The sequence below is a fragment of the Lampetra planeri genome, chromosome 24, assembly GCF_965212315.1.
Source record: "Lampetra planeri chromosome 24, kcLamPlan1.2.h2, whole genome shotgun sequence".
Taxonomy (NCBI): Eukaryota; Metazoa; Chordata; class Hyperoartia; order Petromyzontiformes; family Petromyzontidae; genus Lampetra; species Lampetra planeri.
The window spans coordinates 11,937,432-11,957,209 of record NC_136130.1 but is presented as its reverse complement, the minus strand read 5'-3'; the positions used below and the strand labels follow the sequence as shown (position 1 = coordinate 11,957,209).

Genomic DNA, 19,778 nt, shown 5'->3' with positions numbered 1-19,778 from the left:
CCCGAGAAAGTGGTACTCGTTTTATCGATCCCAGAGGGATGATAGGCGGAGTCAACCAACCGCCAACCAGAATTTGAACTCGCAAGCCTTTGATAGCGGGTTTCTCTATCGCTGAGCCGTCTGGCACAGGAACTGATGAGTAAACGCCGCCCGGTTGCCTTTGTCTCCGCAGTGCTGATGTTCCCATACTTTGCCAGCTACTCTTTTTAGGCTAAATCGACCAAGGGAAGGCCCAAGATCGGTTTGAATAATAATCAGCGAAAATGGTCGCCGTGGCTGTGGCCGTAAATTAAACTCGGGCTGCCGGGTTCATTGCGTGGGTCGCTCACCACTAAACCGCCCAAACAGAGTCCCCGGGCACCCCTCCCCTCGGTTACTCTGGGCTTCTAGAGGAAGGAGAACGCAATCAGTGCAAGCGTTTGCAGGGCCCACAGAGGCCGCGGCGACCTCCTCGCTTCTGTGGAAGGACTGGGCGTACTCCGTTTGCAGAGGTGCGCCTCCACCCCTCACCTTAAAGATGAGGGCGAGGTGGTTGGAGTGTTTTTCTGCATTCCACGGCGGCTTGGCGCACGACATCTCGATTATGACGCACCCGACGCTCCAGATGTCGCAGCTCCGTCCGTACTGCAGGCCTCGGAGCACCTGCACAGTGGGCCGAGAAAAGCACGGCGCACTCAATGAAAATGTCGGGCCACACTTTGCCGATTCTAAACTATTACTAAACAATTTTTATTTTACCAGGTAAGGCCCACTGAGCTATATAGCTCTTTTTCAGAAGCGACCTGGCCACAAACTATAGCTCAACAAAGAGACTTATCACGTAGAAATTTATAGCAGCCAAATACTCTAAATGCACGTTTCTAAATATGGAGGAAAAAACCGGAGGACCCAGAGTGAAATCCACGCTACCACGGGGAGAAGATGCAAACTCAAAATATACAGCAGGCGTCAGGGTGAGAATCGAACCCACGACCTCCTGCATACCCGGCGAGGTAGTTCACATCTCGCCACCCTTCAAAGTAAACCTCGTGGACGGCGTCTCGTCTGGCGCGGGGCGGGAGCTCGACACGTGCAGTCTCTCCATCAGAGCACGATTGCAAACGCGAGCGATGCACGGTCATGGCTACCTGAGTGGTGGCAAGCCCTAGTAGATTTGTGCCCGTTGCTCTCTCGGGGGTTTGGTGGCCGATAAACACCGCACCGCGGTGAATCGTCGCGTACGGACATCGCCCGGCCGAGCGGAAGCTACAGAGACGGTCCCACCCTGCCCGGTGGGCCACGGAGCGTACGGCCGACCGCTGAACGGCAGTGGCGGCGGCAGAACCAGAGGAACTGATAATATCATCATCAGTGCCATCGAGTGGCTAAGGAACTCAGACGTCGGCCAGAACATTCGTCACAGCTCCAAACAATAAGTTGCTTTATCTGTGCAACGCAGGGTACGAAAGAATAATTGCTGTTGTTTAAATTGGGTGAATATACAGCACTGTACCAATCATAATTACAATGACTCGTTTGCATCCACACTCAGTTCGCGAATGCAGGTATCACAGTCTCTAACGTGTCACGGTGCGCACCACTGCATGGGGCACTCCATAGCTGAAGTGTTAATGGGCACACACACGAACACATATCTGCACAAATATCACCACGTTCCCCTGCCTATTCAGTCCAGAGTCAAAGTTAAACAAGCCAAGTACAGACCACATATCAAGTACACCACACCCACTGAAGTCCAGCATAACTGTGGCAGAACTAAATGTTATTCTGCAGCTCCCACAGCAAACACGCCCACCCACACACAAGCACTACGCAAAGCTCTCGCGGCCTAATGGACAAATACCAACTCAGCTTGATGGATGGTCCCACCACAGGGGTGGGTGAGGGGCGGGGGGTTTAAAGGTCAAAGCGATTCACTGTTCAATGATCACTGAGGTGGTGTTCTCTACCTGTTTATAGACTTGAGCCAATTGTGGAAGTTCCATATTCCTATGGCAGGGGAGAGGCCTTCCATGGGAGAACCATTATTGATTTCTCCACAAAGTGGTATGCATTTTATTGTCCCCAGAGCGATGATGGGTTGAGTCAACCCCCAGCCAGGATTAGAACTCGCAACCTTCCGACTGTGGGCTGCTCGCTCGACCGCTGATCATCTTCAGTGTCTGCAGGTGTCACGTGAACTGATTACGTACGCGCACGATTCGGTGCGTGTATCGTGAGCGTAAGAATGGCTATACATTAAGAATCGGTGCATCGTTACCCCACGACTGCCGGCTACGCCGAAAACCAGTTTAATCACAAAAACAAAACTTGATGTTTAGATATGGATACCACCAGCAAGGAGATGTCGTACGAACAAACACACGCACCAAAAACAAATAGCCCCGTGTAGCCTTAACAGACTGTTGGGGCAAGTGCTGTTCACGAGCACCGATGAAGACCGGCACGGCACCCGAGGGGGTGGGTGGCCAGCACCACACCCGGCCGCCTTTGCCTCCCCAGTGGTGACATTCACACATTGCACCAAGTACTCATTTAAGGCTGAGTCGACCAAAGGGAGGTCCATGACCGGTTCAGATAATCGTCACTGGTGTTGGCTGTGAGCGGAATCAAACTCGGGTCACCGGGTTCGTAGCGCAGCGCGCAAACCGCGACACGACCGCTCCCTCTTGTTATTATTTTTAAGACTGACACGATACAAATGGGAGGTGGGACCAGGACCACATCTAAACCACATCAGACGATGATTTTTTTCCGGCTCAGAAATCACGTGGGAGGACCAGATAAAGATGTCGGCCGTCTCCCCGTGTGCACGGCGGAGTCCGAGCGGCACTGCCGACTTCCCTCGCGTGCCTCGCGTGCCTCGCCGTTTCCGTTCCGCTTTCTCGTCGTGCGTGCCTCTGCCAGGGCCACGTTGCCGTCGCTTCACGAGGGACCGGGCGAGCGGCCGCCCCCGCGCCGCCGAGTCCCGGGCCCCCGATCGTCGCGCCGGTTTCACGTCTGGAGCGCGACGCGGGGGGTGCTGCGCCCCCTGCTCACCTCGGGGGCCATGAAGGCGATGGTGCCCAGCAGCTGCCCCTGGAATTCGCCGGCGCCCGTGCCCTTGGATGCGAGGCGAGCGGCCGCCCCAAAGTCGGCGATCCGCAGCCTCTGGCCCATGCTGTCCACGAGCAAGTTGGCTCCTGCACAGAGTGAACGCACGCAGAGAACACACACACGGGATAAGCTCCTGCACACGGAGAACACACACACGGGATAAGCTCCTGCACGCAGAGAACACACACACGGGATAAGCTCCTGCACACGGAGAACACACACACGGGATAAGCTCCTGCACACGGAGAACACACACACGGGATAAGCTCCTGCACACGGAGAACACACACACGGGATAAGCTCCTGCACGCAGAGAACACACACACGGGATAAGCTCCTGCACGCAGAGAACACACACACGGGATAAGCTCCTGCACACGGAGAACACACACACGGGATAAGCTCCTGCACACGGAGAACACACACACGGGATAAGCTCCTGCACGCAGGGAACACACTCGATCTGGGGCCGCCGGCGAGATCGCGTCCACAAAGCGGCGTCGGCACGGCTAGGTGGCGCTAGACGACTTCGTTTCTCTTGTTGGTGACGCTTGGGTGGCGTGGATTCCTTCAGACTTGGTGCCAACGCAGGAGCTGCGGTGCCAAAACCATCACAGCGGCGACCCGCGGCGTCACCGTGTTCACAATTCACACCCTTGGCCCGCATTGTCTCGTGGGCAACATTTGTCCCGTGGTGATTTAAATTGTGACAATTCTCGGTGGTGGTGACTCGAGAATGGATACTTGTTTCAAGTTGTGGTGAATGCAGCGCCTCTAGAGGCTGCACTTGTCGCATGCAACAATTCCGTGTCTCCCTTCCAAGAGTGGTCCATCGAGGCTTTGTGCCACGTCTGCCCCTGTCACACTTCACAGTCATCACGACGATCATCCCCAGCGCCGTCAAGCAGAGCTTCAAACCAAACATATCAAAGTGCACCAAAGTAAATCACAAAAATATAAACAACAACAACCCTTCATGTGCTCAGTCATTCAGGCATCTTTTGCTTTACGCCGATTAACATATTTACTTCATCCTGGGTGGAATAACAAACAATTGGAAAAGGTTTCCACCAAATACTGGTGGAAACTACCTTTCTGCCAATACGTGATTAAGGCCGTTGGTATGATTGGTTTTACAAAAGGTTAAAGGGTATTGAACTCGACTACCATCAACGTTACCAGCAAAACTGTTATTGCCCTTTACTGCCAAGTCATCATCTTCTCTACCGTTAACATCGTTAACATCGCGATTACCATTACCATCACCATGTGTCTTCCACACATTCTACTCTTCTGCGTGCAGCCGATTGGATCGTGAACTGCTTAACGCGATGAGCACACATTCCGTTTTGGGTGGCCGCGCATCCAAACACGACGGCGGCCGGCTTTGAATTTCATCATTGAAACGACCACCCGAGCAGTGGCAGAAACCAGGCGGCATGTTCCAGGAGCGCTGAAGAGAGAGACGAACACAAACGTGGCGCACGTCCCCGAGTGGCCTTGCGAGCCCTGGCGGGGGGCGGTGAAGACGTCTCGGCGCTGCCGATGACAGGACGCGTCACGAGGGGCCCACCGGGGAGACTATTCTCGTCGCTCGCTGTCCCCGGGTGACGTTTTAAAGTCACGCAAAAATAAACAAGCCCTCCGATAACAAGTCAAAATATAAACACACGAAGGCTTGCCCCCTCTAACAAGAGGCTTTGATTCTGCGAGGGGGGCGACTGCGACGTGGTGCACGACGCAAGGCGGACGCGCTGCAAACCGGTAGCGGGCACCGTAAACACGTGCCGGTTTCATTTGTATGCCGTGTGATCAAGAACACCGGATTGTAATTGGTTGAACGCCCAAACCTCGGTCAATACTCAACTAGATGGAATGCATACGTCCAATACACATTTAGAAACAAGCCATTGTTAAATGGCTGCTTTAACATTTTCTACAATTGTCTGTCACAGATATCCAAAAGGCCACACACTCACAATGGTATCAGGCGCCCCAGTGTGTCGCGTGTGGTATCCTGTGCATTATCGCTCTCTCCCGCCCATTCTTCTCAGTGGGGATGACTGCATATCTGTCTGCGGCTGCACTCTTCCTGTCTCTGATTTTAACTCAGATCAAGGACAGTGGCCATCAACAACCTTCCCTCTTTAATAATACCCTGTGACCGCAAACAGCCCCACTCGAGGCGTACGATTATCACGGAGTAAACTGCGATAGCGGGGTGGGGGGAGCGGTGGCGCAGGGGTTGGCGTCACGCTCTGTGAAGCCGGCGACCTCGGATTGGACTCCCGGCCACCCCCTCCTCCCTCGTCATAACCAACCTGGCCTGGCCAGCTTCGATACTGTGTGGGAGGACCTTCATCCAGCAGTGGATGGACCAAGGTCTGCAATTTTCACGGTGATGTGAAGAAATGATAGAGAAATTAAGGCCCCGATTTCCACGATAAAATCGTTTCAGTGGGGGAAGTGCAGAGCACTCTGCTTAATTATCGACAAATACACCCAGAAATGGTATGCTGTATAAATTACATTCAGTACTGTTGTCCCCAGAAACGATATACTGTATATATATAAACTAGAACAACAACAAACCTCGGCATTTCATTTAACAAACGCAGGCAGCGGCTGACTGCGTTTGTGAAATTAAATGCCGAGGTTTTCCATCTCCTTGTCCAACGGCAGGAGCGCTCCTTTTCTCGAAACATCGCCACTGGATCTGCAACATCCTTGGGCCACAGTCTCACCGCACACGACATTTCCATGAAAACTGCCCTTAAACATGTTTTCATGGCTTCCTTTTAATTATTTTTGATCTGGTATTTTGGCAAACTTAAAAAAAAATCGCGTTGCTCTCCTTCATAACGCTGCCACTGCGGTGTAGCGGTTAGAACACCGGACGTGCCGTCGAGAGGGCCCCGGGCCCACCTCCTGGCACGGCAAAGTTTCTTAAATCCTCCCACGGGTGACTGTGTCCACCCAGCGGCGTCAATGAGTTCACCACAGTTAATCAGCTGTGTGTGGTGGGGTAGAGTGTGCGTTCTCCAACCTCTGCCAAGACGTCTGGCCAGAGCGGAAGAGGAGGCCAAAAACACCCTCTGGAGAGGCCTCTCTCAGGGGCTCACTCTCGTGGAGGCCCTTCCCCCAGCAGGGGCGCAAGCGAGAAGTTTCAGTGATGCGCCTTTGCCTTTTACTCGTCACAGCCCTCGTTAATACAAGTGTGTGTATGTCGAACTTCTTTCGCACCGTACCTAACCGTGCCAATCGGAGGTGCGGGGTGCTAAGCGTCACAGCCCTCGTCACACGTGGGCGGGCGCAGCGGCGAGGCTCCCCTGCGCCGCCGCCACCACAGCGTGGGTCGTCAAGGGCGTGAATGGACATTGGGTGGCGGTGCGCATCCTGGGACGAGGAATGCGATTGCCTCCGCACATTCCGCTCGCGAGCGCCGCCCTCACGGGGAGCGCCGGGGTTTGTGGGAACGCATCTGAGCAACGAGTGCAATTTTTTTAAACGTTTGGAAGCCGCCTGTAATTTTGCCGGCGCGCCAACGTGAACCCGTTACGGAGAGGCGTGCGGTTATTCTTCGGGTTAATCGGTAACGCGCTGCACCTGAGGCAGCCACGCATCGCTGGGTCCCGCACAGGCCTCCATTGTGCGAGCTGCCAGGGGTCAGAGGGCAAAACGCGACCTCCTTCTGGCACCGCCACATACGAGATGCTAAACTTTCTTTGGGGGGAACTGAAATTTCTTGCATTAATCCTAGATTTGAAGCTTTCGTGACTGCAATGATTCATATTCTTAGGTTTTTTCGGTAAAGTCACGTAGGTAAAAACATTAAAAAGTAAAATAAAATAAAAATCACGACGTTTCGGAGGCAACACAAGCTTCCGTCTTCAGGTGGTACCGTCACAGCCACGACAGCTGTATCAAGTAAATGAGAGATTGCAGGAGTTACCACTGCGTTTATATAATGGTTGGAGAAGGTGGTGGGGCAAGGGCCGCATACTTATTATTAATATGGTAAGGTGAGGCTTGAGACTAAGAATAGGCTCAGCCTTTGTTATGCAGTCTATTCTTAGTCTCAAGCCTCACCTTACCATATTAATAATAAGTATGCGGCCCTTGCCCCACCACCTTCTCCAACCATTATATAAACGCAGTGGTAACTCCTGCAATCTCTCATTTACTTGATACAGCTGTCGTGGCTGTGATGGTACCACCTGAAGACGGAAGCTTGTGTTGCCTCCGAAACGTCGTGATTTTTATTTTTTATTTTACTTTTTAATGTTTCCTTGCATTAATAACCAGATCAGTGGAATTCCACTGGACTTACCATGGGGAGACAGAAATTGGAATTAACAGTAAACTACATCATCAAAACTGATTGTTAATGCAAGTGAATAGAACTCAAAGTTTTTGGTAAGAGTCTTATAATCTGGAGAACACAGGAACACGTTTCCTTGTCAGTGGCAAAGTATTTGGAATTAAAATTGTGGCATCTGCTCTGTCATGTTATGGGATTGAACAGACATCTTCCCGTCTGCAACTACCCTCAGATGATAAGCACTTCTGGAATAGCTTGAACAGGCCTGGTGTCTACGCTGGGGGGTGCAGACACTGATTGTCACCTGAAATTAAAACTATAGCCTTGAGCCATTAGAACTAGAAATAAGAAAAATGAGGTGAAACAAGTGAGGAAAATGAGTCTTGGGCGTGGATTGTGTAACGATTTCCCACATTTGTTTGTCTTCGGAGGTGTTCCATCGGCAGTGCGGGGAGCTCTCAGGGCACATTTGGACATTGACACACGTGCAGAAAGTCATTTTTTTGCTTTGGTTTGTGTCTACAAACTTTGGCAAACCTCTTGGTCAATGTGGCCGACTTCATCGGGAAAGTTTCAGATAGCAACACCACTCTCCGTCACAGGTTGGTTCACGTTGGATCGTGTTGAATCACCATGCCCACCGGCCCCACAGTCGTCGCGCCCCCGGTTACGGACGGACAAAGGGACAGAACCAACGCATTAACACGTTGGCTCTGCCTGTTAACGCGTTCAAACTGAGCTTGCGATAAAAACGAACGCCATCGCCTCTTCTGGAGTCGCGGCGGATGACAGCGACCACCTGCTGGCTCGGCCACTCGGCCACCTCCGGCGGCGAGTGCGGCGTGGGTGGCGGGTGCGGCGTGGGTGGCGGGTGCGGCGTGGGTGGCGGGTGCGGCGTGGGTGGCGGGTGCGGCGTGGGTGGCGGGTGCGGCGTGGGTGGCGGGTGCGGCGTGGGTGGCGGGTGCGGCGTGGGTGGCGGGTGCGGCGTGGGTGGCGGGTGCGGCGTGGGTGGCGGGTGCGGCGTGGGTGGCGGGTGCGGCGTGGGTGGCGGGTGCGGCGTGGGTGGCGGGTGCGGCGTGGGTGGCGGGTGCGGCGTGGGTGGCGAGTGCGGCGTGTGCGACCGACCCTTGATGTCGCGGTGGATCAGCTGGTTGGAGTGCAGGTAGGCGAGGCCGCGCAGGAGCTGCTCCACGTAGCTGATGACCACGCGCTCGTGGAAGGGCCCGTACTTGTTGAGGAGGTTTGCGACGGAGCCTCCTGCGGAAAGGACGCACGCGGCAAAGAGCGTCGTCAGGAGGCGCGGCCGGAGCTGCCGCAGGATTCCCGCCGTTCGACGAACTCCAGGACGGGAGGAGCGACGAGCAGGAGGTGCGTCACGATCCGGTGGTTAAAATCGAGTCGGGCGGTGGCGGGTTTAACGACACATTTATATATTTACGCGATCTAACCCAGAAAACCTATATTATTGATTCTTACGCTCGCAATTTGCCTGTTAAATTTCGAGTTCTACGAATTAAATGCAGACCGAATGCTTTTTAACATAAGTTAAATGCCATCGAATGAACAATCCAGAAAAAATACAAAATAGAGAAAGTACAAATGAGATTAACAAAAAAGATTGGATTTTGTAAATAAAACACGATCCGAAACACTGACGATTATTCAGATGTCCTCGGCGCGCATCGGCACACTGTGCTTGGGAGTTCATATCCACCATCGTTCTGGGGTCAATAATATAGGTACTGCTTTGTGGGAAGCCAATTGTGGCATCGTATGGGAAAACTATCCCCTGCCATAGGAATGTGGAATTTCCACAACTGGCTCAGGAGATGAGCACAGTTGCATGTGAGCAGGGAGAGCCTTTAACTTTTGACCGAGAGCCATACTGGTTAAAGATATTTAAAACAGAACGGAACTTTATTTTGGGATGGGTAGGTGTCCCAGGGACTTCACAGGAAACTCTGTTTACGTCAAACTCTGACTCCTCCCCCTTTCTGTAAACGACCTCCCACAGAGCTCGCTCGGCAGACGTCGCCCAAATGTTGATTTAAAAAAACATGAAGCCGCAAATAAATAGAAAATAGCCATACAATTAATATCGCAGGCTGGACAGTTCGCACACAGACCGAGGCCGGAACGCTGGGGCCGTACCGGCCATCCACTCGATGAAGAGGTTGTAGTTGCTCTTCTCGCAGGTGGCGCCCAGCATGCGGATGATGTTGGGGTGGTCGAGGCGACTCATCATGCGAATTTCCTCGCGCAGCGTCTGCACCACCTCGTCCTGCTCCGATGCCGTGTTCCGCACGTACGTCACCTGGGGTGGACACGAGGGCCACGGGCACACGTTGACACGCACGGACGCACGCACACACGCACGCACACACGCACGCACACACGCACACGTGCACACACGCACACGTGCACACACGCACACACGCACGCACACACGCACACGTGCACACACGTGCACACACGCACACACGCACGCACACACGCACACGTGCACACACGCACACGTGCACACACGCACGCACACACGCACACGTGCACACGTGCACACACGCACACACGCACACGTGCACACACGCACACGTGCACACACGCACACGTGCACACACGCACACGTGCACACACGCACACACGACGACGAGGAGGAGGGGGAAAGCAGCCGTCGCTACGGCGCTGACGCCAGGCTGGGTGCACTTTGAGGCCATCTCGTGAAGTGTGGAAGGCTCTTTGCTGGCAGGCGGTCACGGGACAGACCCAGGTGTTATGCCTTGGCTGAGTAAGATGTGTACGTATACACAGAGACAAAGATCCCCCGATAGACTTTAAGAGACTGTTGGGGCAGTGCTGTTAGAGAGCACTTATAAAAGCGGTGGTGTTCACACACCACACCAGTTACCCGTAACGGTAACAAAGATTTTGTAGAATGAGCTCCAAAAACCCAAAACCATCTTCAGTGAGAACTTCAGTGAGAACTTCAGTCATGGTCAACTTTGTGTGGTTTAAAATCGGGGCTCAAAACGTGGCTCTTTCCTAAGGAATTTTTACAAACGAGCGGTGGGTCACGAGGGGCGGATGTGTGGTTAGCGGCCAAACGCCAAATGACTAATAGCTCAGTGCCATGCGATGACAAAACAAGATTATTGTACTTTCAAGACACTCTTCGGCGAGATGCGCCGTACAATTGTAATGACGGCGACGACGCCGACGACGTCTTTCCGATCACGCGCCCGGCGCTCCCACCTGCTTGACGGCCATGAGCGTGCCGGTGCCGATGTCCTGCGCCTGGAAGCAGGAGGAGAAAGCGCCGAGCCCAATTTGCTGGCCCCTCAGCCACTCGGCCCCCTCCTGGTACGGCTGGTGCGCACGCGTGTGCTCCAGGCCCACGTCGGACGTCTGCAACGACGAGGGCGGCTTCGGTCAGTCAGCCCAGCGCAGGTGTGTGTGCAGGTGTGTGTGCAGGTGTGTGTGCTGGTGTGTGTGCAGGTGTGTGTGCTGGTGTGTGTGCAGGTGTGTGTGCAGGTGTGTGTGCTGGTGTATGTGCAGGTGCATGCGTGTGGCTACTTTGGAGGCAACAACGCATCCATTGATATCCGTTCTTAAGTTCAAAACGTATTCACGAGTCGCGCATGTGCACAGGTACACAAGCGCCCACACAGGCACACGCGCACACGCGCGCACACAGGCACACGTGCGCACACAGGCACACGCGCTCACACAGGCACACGCGCGCACACAGGCACACGCGCTCACACAGGCTCACGCGCGCACACAGGCACACGCTGGCACACACGCGTGCACGCACGTTGGACTGCAGCAGGATGACGTCGTCTTCCGGCTGCAGGGCGAGCTGCGGGATGGTGGGCAACGCGTCCTGCGAGGCCGACACGGCCATGGCGAGCAGCAGTGCCTCCTCCTCCTCCGCCTCCATCTTCTCCTTGCAGTGCAGGTTGCGCTGCACGTCCTCGCGGTACGACGGGTCCAGCCCGCCGCCGCCGCCCCCTCCTCCCCCGCCTCCTCCCCCCCCCTCCCCCTCCGCCCCCGCCGCCGCCGGGCCTCTCGGGCGTCTTCACGGCCACCTCGGAGACGAAGGTGACCGCGGGATCCCCGGGGCGGCCTCCCGCGGGCCCCGCCGCGCTCGGCGTCTCCAGCAGGTCCTCGGTGCTCGAGTTGAGGTCGGCCGAGGCCTCGAGGCGCCGGTAGCGGTCCTCCATGGGCGTGGCCGCCCCCTCGTCCTGCGCCGCCGCCACGGCCGCGGCACCGTCTGCGAGCGGCAAAGAGAAACGGCGGCCAGTCGCGGTCACCGACAACAGTCGCCGGACGGGATGCACGTGATGCCACGCCAGAACCGGAGCGCCTCGTAACACCAAACGGCGGCGAGCGAGTAGAAACTTCTTCCAAATAGAGGGCGGGGGCGGGGCGATGATCGCAAAATGTCAAGCTCTTTAAATAGGGCCCTACATGCATAGAATAACATTCAGTGTATTTTCTCTGGTAAATATCAATAGATATTTGGCAGGGTTGCCACCTCTGAAGTAAAAATTCAAATTTGGGAAACATTATGAGAACAAGAATATCTCACAATTTCGAAAGAGGAACACCCTACCTGTCAATGCGTTGTCTTGAGCGGCGCCATTATGGTACAAATGACACCAACCGGGAATTTGAATGCAAGCTTCACATCATTTCCCTGGACACTGAACTTAAGACGGGACAATCCAGAAGAGTTGGCAGCGCTCGCCCTCACCCACAGCCCGGCACTCACCACGCGCCGGACGCTCGCACGGCTTGAGGTCCAGGCTCATGGGAGGGCGGACTGGGCCCGCCGCGGCCTCCCGGCCTCCAGCGTTGGCGCCGGGCCGAGCGGAATCCCCCGGTGCCGGCGCCGCGCCGGCGCCGCCCGTCCTCGCGTCGTCCGCCCTGCCGCGCGACTCGAGCGCCGTCTCCTCCCTCGGGAGGTCGGGGGCCCCCTCCCCGCGGCGCCGCCCCGCGGCCTCGTCCCCACGCTCGCCCTCCGCCTCCGGGCCCGGCAACGGGGGCCGGCTCTGTCCTCCCACCGCCGTCTTCCCCGACTCCGCGGGGGCTCCGTTGTTCAGCGACTTCAAGCCGCGCTTCCTCTCCAAGAAGTCGGAGGAGCTCGGCTTGGGGACGCCGCCGGCGGCGGCGCCCGACTCCCGAGGTCGTCTCTCCAACTTCCCCAGCAGCTCGGCGAAGCCCTGGCTCGAGGCCCCCGTGGCCCCGTCGGGGGCGGGGGCCGCGGCGGCGAGGGAGGCGAAGGGGGCCTCCGTTTCTCTGTGCGACGGCGGCTCCAGCCTGCCCTGCCTCAGGTCCAGGTCGGTGGATTTGCGCTGCGGCAGGTCCAGCTTCACGTGCACGCGCTCGAAGTCGGCCGACTTCCTCTCCGGCTGGCCCGGCCGCACGTGCACCGCCTCGGCGACGTCCCCGGGCCCGCGGGCCGGGCTGCCGAGCGGCGAGCTCGCGGGCTGCCCGGGCCGCGACGCTTTGGGCCGGTGCACCTGGTTGTTGGAGGCCAGGCGCGTCTGCGTGAACAGGGGCGGCTCCCGTTCCGGTTCCGGCTCTCGCTCCTTGCCATCCTCGGGGACCAAGCCGAGGTCCCGCGTGTCGCGGCACGCCTGCGGCCCGGGCGCGGCCTGCGGGGTCGCCGCTTGCACGGGGGCCTTGGTCCCGGGCCGCTCGCCGACCCCCGAGCCCGGGGTCTGCGCGGCGGGCGACGACGCGGATGGCGCGGCGATGTCGGCCGACGACAGCGCCAGCGTCGAGGGCCTCGTGACGGGAGGCAGGCCGGGCCCCGGGATCGGCACGGCGGGAGGCCCCGGCGCGGGCTGAGCGGCGGCCGAGGTCCCCGCGGTGCTGGACGGGACAAAAGCGTTGGCCGTGTGTGACGGGGAAACCAGCTGTGCCTTTGCGAGCGGGGATACCGGGAAATACTGCGCGAGTGGGCGCGAGCGGGCCTTGGGGGACTCCTTTTGCTGCTGCTGCTGCTGGAGTTGCGTCTGTTCTGGGAGCGACGTTTGCCTCAAGATGGTGCTTGGCTGTGCCAAAGCGAGTCTGCTGAACTCTTCACCGCTCATCCTTGGGTGCGAGACATCTCCCCCGCCTGACGCCGCGGCGGGAGCCGCGGCCACCCCCCCAGGCCCCGGGAAGTCGGGGCCCCCCAGCGCCTCCAGCGCCTCGCGCACTTCCATCTCGACGGCGACTGCCAGCAGCCGGCGGCGCAGGCGCGCGTGGTGGGCCGCGCCGGGGCCCTCCAGCATGGCCGCCATGCGCAGGAAGACGTGACCCGCGGGCGCCACCATGCGAGCGGCGCTCAGGAAGACGCGGCGCGACAGCTTCCCCACGACGGCGTGCGAGTGCGGCGCCGAGCGCAGCGCGAATGCCAGCAGGGAGAACAGCTTCTCATACCTGGGGCAGGGGGGACACGGGACGAGGGGAGCAAGCGTCACGACGGTCTGTAATTGAACCGGCGTCAAGAGGTTGCTAAGAGAAGCCTCCTTCGCCTGCAGCTCCTGCCATCATCATCATGATCTTAATGGTAAGAGTGGCAAGGGGGGCGATTGACCGCCGGCGAGGGAGCGACTCGGTGAGCGCCGGATCATCACTCGACCCGACCGCTTTCCGTGTAACCTTCGAACGTACGGCAAGCCAGGAGCTGGGTCCCTCGCCCCAGATATAAAAAATAGCCTTCCAACTTCGGCCAAACTAACCAGCTGCGTGGCACCGTCGGGCGCCCGTGCGCCAGGGCTCACCTGTCCCCCTGGATGCCGTCGGCGTTGCCGCTCGTCCCGGACGAACCCCCGGCAGTGGCGGCGGCGGGGCCGCTGGGCGCGGCACGCTCCAGCAGGATGTGCGGGAAGAACTCGGCGGGGAACTCGAGCAGCATGCGTTCGATGAGGCACAGGCGGCCCAGCGTGCCCTGCCAGTTGGAGGCGTCAGGCGGGGAGTCCAGGATGCAGCTGAGTGCGTAGTCCACGCCGCCGATGCCCAGGGAGCCTGCAGGGCGGGGGGCCAAGAGACACACGACGGGGTTTGAGCGGTGGTCTCCGCACTGCGCACCACGCGATGCGCTATGAGCGCTCTCTTTGCACAACCGAAACAAAAGCAGTTGGTTGTTGATAACGGTGGAATTCTCAAACGTCCCTTGTATTAAATTTGATATCAACTCAAGTTGGAAGAGTTAAGGTAAGCTGTTAGCGGTCAGCAGTGAAAGGTCCGATTAAGCTGTGGCAAATGATATCTGTTGCAATGTTGTAAACACGTGGAATAGAACATTGCATCCATATCAATTCATAGGCTCACAATACAGGCATCAAATGGCATGTTTAAGAATCAATGCAGAAGGTGCAGACAGCGATAACGCAATATGGCCAACGATGGCAATGGTGGCGATGGCCTTTCGACCTTGAACTGAACTTTGCTTTGCGATAATTCAGACGCATTAAAAATGAGACTTTTCAAATGCATTCTTGTTTCTGCTGACAGCTTCCAAAAGATTAACATTATGCAGCAAAGGTCACAGACCACACTGCAGAGAATTTAATTAGAAACTTGCCAGAGGCCAAAACAAGACCGTGCAATGTGCTCCAGCACATGAAAGCAGCCTCGAATCGAACGGCGGTGCCATAGCGACGCGGAACAACACTCGTGAGCGGGGGGGGGGCGCCGGGAGGCAGCCATTTCTAAATTTAATAAACTTTGGTGGGGAGATAAAGCCCAACTGAACATCTGCCAAAATGGCAGGAGAAGAAAAAGAGAGAGAGATCGCTCGAATATTTCCCAAACCACAAAAACACACTGAAGCTTTTATTCTGCTGCAAAATGTCAGTGGGGGGGGGGGGAATATATAACAAGTGTAATAAAGAAAGAAGTCAGAATATTGTCATTTATGATGTGTCCAATTTGGACACTGATTGTAAGGAACTCCAACGCTCACTTTAAAACACACTGTGTAGGGCGTGGTGCAACCCAGCCCTCCTGTATTTGCCGACAAAGTCAGAGGTTGCTCATCACAGCTCATCTGGGTTTTCTTAAAGCAGCGTGCTGCGCTACGTGAGCTCAAGGCCATGCTACGTGCAATGGACGGCCGAAATGCCCAGAGGTCACCAAGCGTTTGGTGATTTAAAGCCCAGGCCCACTGTGGATATTGGCGGGCCATTTCGAAGGTGCCACATCTGGCAATGATTAAATACGGCAAACATTGGAGATCACTTAGCCTTACGAGCAATGCCCCATTAGACCAACTTATGCTGACAATCACGGACAAGTTTCTGAAGTGCCTGCAAATTAAAAACGAAATGCATTTCATGAGAGCAAGGGGATGTTTGTGCGTGTCCCCTGCCAAATGATGTCTGCCTGTGGACTTGATGTGTGCATGGCTTCAGACGGGGCCAATGTGCGAGGCGAGAGTGGAGATGACAAAGACGGCCATGACGGAGTGACGACCTCTGAACTCGGGTCTGCCACGTTCGCGCTCTAAACTTGACCGTGAAGTTACTCCCCACAAAAGTGGGTCATAATTTGCGGGCAGCAAGAATCCATTCGGTTTAGACGTAAAAAGAATCTACAAGAACTACATTTTCCCAGTGGAGAGAGAAACGAGTCACCTTGCAAATGTACGTTTAAAATAGCTCTCTGCCGATGTGTTTTGGTCATAAATTATGTCTGTTGGAAAGTGGTTGTTAGTGATTTTACATATTCAACCCTGATTTTGCATTGAAAAAGACAAACATTGGATGCATTCAAGTAGGGGCATAAATTCAAGCAGGGGCATAAATGCCACTTGATTGCACAAATAGCACTCTCAGTATCATTGATCGTATCCATTGAGATGAACTACATCTCAGTGTTTAAGCCAGCTATAATCTTTAATTCAACAATGTACAAAACCAGCGAAAATTAGCATTATCTGTGGACGAATGTCATTAAGGCCCTAAGGCAGCTTATTTCTATTTATTGATTATGCAGTTACATTCCCAATTCACAAACACGAAGCAGGCATCACCACAGCGATACACCCTGCTACTCTTGACGTGATTATCCGGCTGAACCACCTCAATATAAAGTAACAGCTGTTGGTTGCTCTGCATCAACCATACGAAGAAGAAAATGTAAAATATGTGAAATACTCTGCATCTGTGCTCCTGATATCAGTCATCAATTGCCACAAGCCTGGGTGTAATATTGGATGCCGCACCGGGGGTTGAACCAGGCCATCGGACCACTGGTGCATTTGCCCACCAAGCCGGCGTTGGACTTAAGCCAGCTCAAACTCCACAAGACTGAAATCGACCGGCAGCACAATGTGGCGTACGGCCAAGTGATCAGCACACAGGAGCGAGCGCTGCAGCCACAATGACAAGCCCACCATCGATTTCCTCCACTGCGCACGCTGGCGGCGGCGAGAGCGCCTGCCTGCACACATAATGGAAAAATCAACATCCACAACTACTGGTCACACGGGTCGATCTTTATCAAAGGGCTCAGACTTGTCAAGACCTCCACTTGTCAGGCTGGGATTACAACACTGCACTTCCGCGTGCGGATTGATGCTTGCCGTAATTTAGGCGTTGCGGTTCGAGTCTAGAACCAAATATTATTCTGGCATTGTGGTGAATGTAAAGCCTAGCAAGGATGCAGGCGTTTCACGAACTAATTGCATACGACTCATATGATTCTAATTGATTCTCTCACACACACACACACTTTGATACACGTACCGTGTGCGCGAGGAAGGATTCAAATTTGTGAATGGTTACTTGCCTACGTTGAGAGCACGGAATTCTTTCCCGTGCTTCGTCACACAAAGAATAGGCGGGAATGTAAAACATGCGTCTCGCGTTAGCACGAGAGGACACCATCACCATCAATCTTTCACTCTGCCGGCGCAGGCGACGAACAACAAAAGTTCAAAATAAATTGGGCCTTGGGCCGTGCAACCTCGTCAATGTCACGATGTGAACGTGGGTCAGCTTGCATGCTGGCACTCGCCGGCTAATCATCACTTACGAACAATCGCTCTGCTCTGCTGGAGAGATGGTTGCGTGTGTCCGTGTGGCTGATGGTTTTGTCCACACGCTCAGGTCAGATGTGTGTGGAGGAAGCACAGCGTCTGCCTCGTTATGTTTGTGTGTCTGCGGTCAGCCTGAACCCATAACCACAAACTCATTATGTGTTAATGTGGAGCATTATGGGAACAACACATATAAATAGAACTCTGTTTTGTCTCCATATCTCTATCAAAACATTCAACACCCTACTGCCTCTAAACAGCAATATTACCCTGCAACATTTGTTTAAGTAAGCAAACTCTGGACCAATTTTGTCCTTCTGAGCCTCATCAGCAGAGGGAGGAGATGTATGTACGGGGGAGGTGAACAAACACGGAGTGGCCTCGCACGGGAGTCAGGCAGCCTGGAGGCCCTGTGGGCGCCGTGAGTCACCGGGACAAAGTGAAGTCCACCCACTCAGCCAATAAACCCCCCGGGAAAGCATTGCGGCACTCGGGGGCGGCACGGCTGTAATCGCACGACAGGCCCCAGGAATGGAAATACCCAGTGGCAGTTCCCGCTTCATTAATGCAGATTCCATTCATTCTTCGCACGAGCAACCAGGGAGACCGGGCAACTGTTTCCTTTATTGAGGAGGTAAAAGGCTGTTGAGAGGATGACCTGGGAGAGTCGTAAGCACTGGTCTTTGTGTGGAGCCGGGCGGCAGTGCCCTTCAGATGCAGCGTGACTTTTGGCACGTTTTGAAGATCTGGGCCGTGACCGGGCAAGGGCCTCTTGGGGAGCAGTTCGTGGGTGTCGCTGTCGACGCCACTTAACATCCAAACTGTACGGCACTTCAGGAGCAAATTGCGACAAAACGTATTCCGCTGAGATTGTAAAAAAAAGTAACAAATAAAATAAGAGAACTTAATAGAAACTTATTTACGTGTTTAACTGGGTAATGCCAAGTGAGCACTGCAATCAGTGTATATTGCACATAGCCATAAACAAGTTGAAGCATTGCCATTCCAGTACATATCCAATCCCAAACACTTTCAACAGATGCACACTGCTTCGTCTCATCCACCACCACCATCGCACCGCAGGTCAACTCACTTCTCTCTCCGCTTCCTCCCTCACACTGCTCCACTTTGTAATTCCCTGTGCCCATTATCGCCTCTTTCCCCTAAATTAATATTATTATAACATTGTTCTATTAAACAAAACAAAACCGTATTCATTCCTATCTACAACAACTCTGATAGCTCTGTCTGTTGCTGGCTGTTTGAAACCTTTGAGGCTGGTGCTCAGCAAATGTGTAAAATAAAAACAGACACAAAATGGTTGAGAATCTGCAGGGATCCAACTCACGAGGGCAGCAACACCGTCTGTACAACAACATCTACAATAACGTCTACAACAACGCCTGTACAACAACGTGTACAACGTGTACAACAACGTGTACAACAACGTCTACCAGTGTCTACAACAACGTCTACAACACCGTCTACAACAATGCCTCCTGCTGCGCCTGGGGGTGTTCACAAGGAACACTGCTGCCCCTGTTTCTGCCTTGCCCTCCCCAGGTGCCTCCTGGGAGCGGCGAGGCCGAGTTATTGTCTGGCCTCCTGAGCCACCACCGCCCACCCCCAGTTCATAATCCTCCATAAGCCACGGCACGTTATTCTCTCTGTTGCCATGGACACACAACGTTGGAAATGCCACACATTTCCGCATTTTAAATGAGAATGAGTGTGCGGTGGTCGGTCGGCTACTTCGGAAGGGCACCGTGTGGGGGCGGGAGGTTGGGGGCCCCTGGGAGATGAGCGCCTCCCGCAGTGTGGCGCTGCCTCAAGGCCTCACACCCTGGAGTGTGCTGCTGCCTCAAGGCCTCACACCTTCGTGTGTCACCTGCCACGGCCATCAGCATCATCATCATCACTGCGCGTTGTTCGAGGCTTTACGGCCTGCGCTGCAATTCCTGCCATGACGAGCTGCTCCCACAATTTACAGATTTGATTCCGAGCGTCGGGGCAACCCCTACACGCACTTTCTCACGACATCAATCTAAAACCGTCCCCCCATTAAACTATAAAACTGTCAACCTGTTTAAATAAACCCTATGTGAAAAATTAACACACTATTCATTATTCCCTGAAAATATATCACTGCCTTGTAAACGTCGGGCCAATAGAGGATCGGCTCCAATTCAATAAGAGGCTCATTGAGCGACCAATGGAAACCAGAGCGTGCAATTGTGCATTTATATTTTATAATCGGTGATTATCAAACTTTCAAAATGTGGACAATAACTTTGCAACAAGTGTTTAATACCCAATTTGCAGCAGACA

At 54.8% G+C, this 19,778-nt stretch overlaps 1 protein-coding gene across 1 annotated transcript in view; it reads right to left on the bottom strand.

Annotated features, from left to right (window-relative positions):
* The window catches only part of LOC144726805 (mitogen-activated protein kinase kinase kinase 1-like), a 91,435-nt gene that overhangs the window by 8,194 nt on the left and 63,463 nt on the right, over window positions 1–19,778 (bottom strand). The window contains 9 exon segments of the mRNA XM_078605722.1: window positions 511–642; window positions 3,040–3,182; window positions 8,543–8,674; window positions 9,569–9,731; window positions 10,667–10,819; window positions 11,229–11,451; window positions 11,453–11,687; window positions 12,189–13,846; window positions 14,191–14,434. Coding sequence (XP_078461848.1) covers window positions 511–642; window positions 3,040–3,182; window positions 8,543–8,674; window positions 9,569–9,731; window positions 10,667–10,819; window positions 11,229–11,451; window positions 11,453–11,687; window positions 12,189–13,846; window positions 14,191–14,434 — 3,083 coding nt within the window.